The 4019-nt window shown below is 44.3% G+C and overlaps 1 protein-coding gene across 1 annotated transcript in view; it reads right to left on the reverse strand.

The window, feature by feature from the left end:
- Window positions 1–4019, reverse strand: part of MAP3K15 (mitogen-activated protein kinase kinase kinase 15) — a 147409-nt gene that overhangs the window by 34425 nt on the left and 108965 nt on the right. Inside the window, exon 16 of the mRNA XM_037742818.1 lies at window positions 1256–1383. Within this exon, the coding sequence (XP_037598746.1) occupies window positions 1256–1383 (128 nt within the window). The remainder of the gene's footprint in view (window positions 1–1255; window positions 1384–4019) is intronic.

Raw genomic sequence — 4019 nt, forward strand, 5'->3', positions numbered from 1 at the left:
TTTTGGAGACAGGGTCTCACTGTGTCACCCAGGCTGGAGTGCAGTGGTGTGATCTTGGCTCACTGCAACCTCCACCTCCTGGGTTCAAGCGATTCTGGTGCCTCAGCCTCCCGAGTAGCTGGGACTACAGGCGCATGCCACCACACCTGGCTAATTTTTTGTACTTTTAGTAGAAAGCGGGTTTCACCAGGTTGGCCAGGCTGGTCTCGAACTCCTGGCCTCAAGTGATCCACCCACCTTGGCATCCCAAAGTGCTGGGATTACAAGTATGAGCCACTGTACCTGACTGACTGCTTGGCTCTTAATGAATATACTTAAGACTCTTCCTGTAATAGCAGGCTTTTAATAACTGTCGGCTGAATGAATGAATGAATGCAGATTTCCAACTCAAGTTTTAACGTCTGTATTCAGATAATAACTATCATTATTTAATTAAAGAGTTTGATTGATTTTATTATTTTAATGAGCACTTACTGAGCTCTTGTTCTCTGCCAGGCAGAATCCACCCAACAGCCCACTGAGACAGGGCTAATGTTATCCCAGAAATTATTACTCCAATTTTACCATTCATTTATTCCAACAGAATACTGAAGGCACAGAGAGGTGAAAATTTGCCTGAGGTCACACAGCCTGTGAATGGAGGAACTGATTCAAACTAGATGGTCTGGCTCCAGATCCCAGGAACACCCCTCCCGTGCCCTATCTCTTGCATTCAGGGATTTTTGTGGATAAAACACTGCTGCTTGATTTCATTATCAAAAAGCTATTTTGCATTGTCACTTTTAAAACCTATGTTCCCTCTTCTGCACCCTTGCCCAAACTCATCTTTAAACTCCTAGACTGGGAAGGTCTCAAGGCCAAAGACTATGTTTTCTCCATAGACAGTCAATGAATATTTGTGGGTTGAACAAACCATATCAAGAAACCAGAAATAGACTGCTTATATGACATTTGGAAAGTATCCAACTTTCCAACATCTAAAAGGTCTGTTGCTTTTTTGTTTTGTTGTTTTTAGAGTGATGGGCTTTTGCTCTGTCACCCAGGCTGGAATGCAGTGCTGCGATCACGGCGCACTGCAGCCTTGACCTCGTGGGCTCAAGTGGTCCTCCCAACTCGGCCTCCCAAGTAGCTGGGAGTACAGGCACCCTCCAGGCCTGGCTTAGGGGTCTGTCGTTTTGTAAATGGCAGGACAACAAATGCTACCCATGTTGTAGTGATTTTCAGAATGTGAGATGACAACACAGCGACTACTCACCTCCAGGCACCTGCTCCATAAATATCTTAATGTAGCCGTTCTCTGAAACAGAGCCCAGGTACTGAACGATATTGCGGTGCTTAAGGTACTTGTGCAGGGCGATCTCCTCGTGCAGAGGCTGGGAGTATCTATGGGGAAAAGCAGAGCCAGGATCACATGCCAAACCCCAGGGCTCTAGACCCCCATCTCACCTCACCAGTACCTGCCTCACTGCTGCCCAGCCCTCCTTTCTGGAAACTCTCTCTTCTGGCTTCCATGAGACCACTCAACTTCCCATGTGTACGACGGTGGATAGACAAGCCTACAGCCATGCAGGACTGCCAGGGGAAGCCATGTCCATTTCCTTAAGCACTCAGTGGAGCAGCTGGTATGTGGTGAATATTCAATGAATGGCTGCTATTGGTACTACTGTTATTGTTAGGGCCTGAGCCCACCAAACATTCTTTACTTCTCTCAGCAGCCCCTCTTCCTCTGCCTCCCATCAAAGGTGGTGTTCTGGAAGGTTCTGTCCTCAGCTGCCCTCTAGTCTGATTCTAGAGTCGCTCCAGACCACAACAGCAGCCACCTCATGGGCCACCCAGCCCCAGCGTCTGCCCTATTTAATCCATTCCCTACCCTTGGCCATTATAGTACCTCTTCTTAAAACACACACTTCACCACATCACTTCCTCACATAAATTCCACATCAAGACCATTCTATTTAATGACATATACAAGGACTTTCAAAGATCAGTTCAGGCTAAGCCTTAAAAAAATTTTTTTTGCCCTCATTTCAAGCGCATTTCACTGCTCTGCAGCCTCCATTCAAGTCATATCAGACAATCTGTTGTTCTCTGAATAAATTTCATGTTTTAATAACTCTGTTTTTCCAACAGCACAGGCCTCCTTTTCCACTAAACAAACTCCTACTCATCCCTCAAAGGCCAGCTCAAAGTTGATATATTTTTTTCAAACTTGCCACAACTCACTAAGGAGAGTAATTCATTCCTCGTCTGTGTTCTAAAAAACACTCTGTGAACTCCTTTATCATGGCACTTGTCACTTTCACTCACAGGCAAAGTATCTGCATTTCCTGCCAAACCAGCAGCATCCTGGGACACTATCCTAGTCATCCAAAAGGACACTATCCTAGTCACCTTTTGGTCCCCAGTGCCAGCCCAGAGTCTGACACAGAGAAGGTAGCAGTCATCCTAAGTTCAGCCTGTTGCTACCAATTGAAGGAGATGGTACATGCCAGCAATTTCCCCAAATATATACAAATGCAACCCTTTATCCATCACAACGAAAGAGTCTAGATGCTGGATGAGGAACTCAAGAGACTTGGATCCTAGTCTTGTTTCTAAGCATTTTTGGGAAAGTCATTTAATCTTCCTCAGTCTTGATTTTCTTATTGGTGAAATGAAGAAATGGAAATAGTTCATTTCAGGTCCCGTCTCATAATTCATGTATCATAACATGCTATCCCACTGAAAATCAACAAACACATGAATGGATGAATGATGGGTCTTACAGCTGACAGAAATCCCTTGAAACTCATCCCCAATATATCAGCGATCACCCACATAAAGGGGTATTTACACATATTCCTCAGCACTCGGCACTGAAGGCAACTGTACAGCTGTGGTCTGACACACCTGTGGACCACGGGATGATTAATTCCAACTGTGTATGTAGCTTCTCTACAGAAGCACTTGGCAGTCAATATTGCAACGCTCATTTATAATTCTGTGGGGGTAAACGTTTAAAAAAAATGAACTTTTTTTTTTTTTTGAGACAGGGTCTCACTCTATCACCCAGGCTGGAGGGCAGTCGCGCAATCTTGACTCACTGCAGCCTCCGCCTCCTGGGTTCAAATGATTCTCATGCCTCAGCCTTCCAACTAGCTGGAACTACAGGCGTGCGCCACCATGCCTAGCTAAGTTTTGTATTTTTAGTAGAGATGAGGTTTCACCATGTTGCCCAGGCTGGTCTCGAACTCTTGACCTCAAGTGATCTGCCCACCTCAGCCTACCAAAGTACAGGGATTACAGGTGTGATCCACTGTGCCTGGCTAGAAATGAACATTTTTAAAACTTAAAAAAAGTCAAAGAAATAAATTAGCAGTACTGATGGCAGAAAAATAGTCCAAAATCCACGGGTGAGGTTGAAGAGTAGGATGTTGAAAAAGTCTGTACTGCAAAAATCTGATTTTTGTTTAACTGCATGTAATTTTCCACAATGATGCATCTGAACAAATCATAGCCATTTTCAACTGTTACAATGTGAATTTAAAATAACTCGTTCACATTTAAAAATTATATTTGCACTCAAAAATTAGCCAGGCATGATGACATGTGTCTACAGTCCCAGCTCCTCGGGCAGCTATGGTGGAAAGATCACTTGAGCCCGGGAGGTGGAGAATGCAGTGAGCCAAGATCCGCTACTGCACTCCTTCCTGAGTGACGAGTGAGAGCTCGTCTCAAAAATACATATAAATCATACTTGTAAACAACTAACTATGCAAAAAATGTAAAACTTTAGCCCTAGTCGACGGATGGAAACACAATGAAAGTTTTCTTTTAAAATATAATCCTCTGCAATCCACATGCCTCTTAAGTGAAGTTGTTCCATTTTCTCAATCTGTAATACACAAAACAAAAGCAGATCACCCTGGCTGGGCACAGTGGCTCACACCTGTAATCCCAGCAGTTTGGTAGGCTGAGGTGGGTGGATCACTTGAGGTCAGGAGTTTGAGACCAACCTGACCAACATGGTGAAACCCCAT

The sequence above is a fragment of the Cebus imitator genome, unplaced genomic scaffold (assembly GCF_001604975.1).
Source record: "Cebus imitator isolate Cc_AM_T3 unplaced genomic scaffold, Cebus_imitator-1.0 Scaffold128, whole genome shotgun sequence".
Lineage (NCBI taxonomy): Eukaryota > Metazoa > Chordata > Mammalia > Primates > Cebidae > Cebus > Cebus imitator.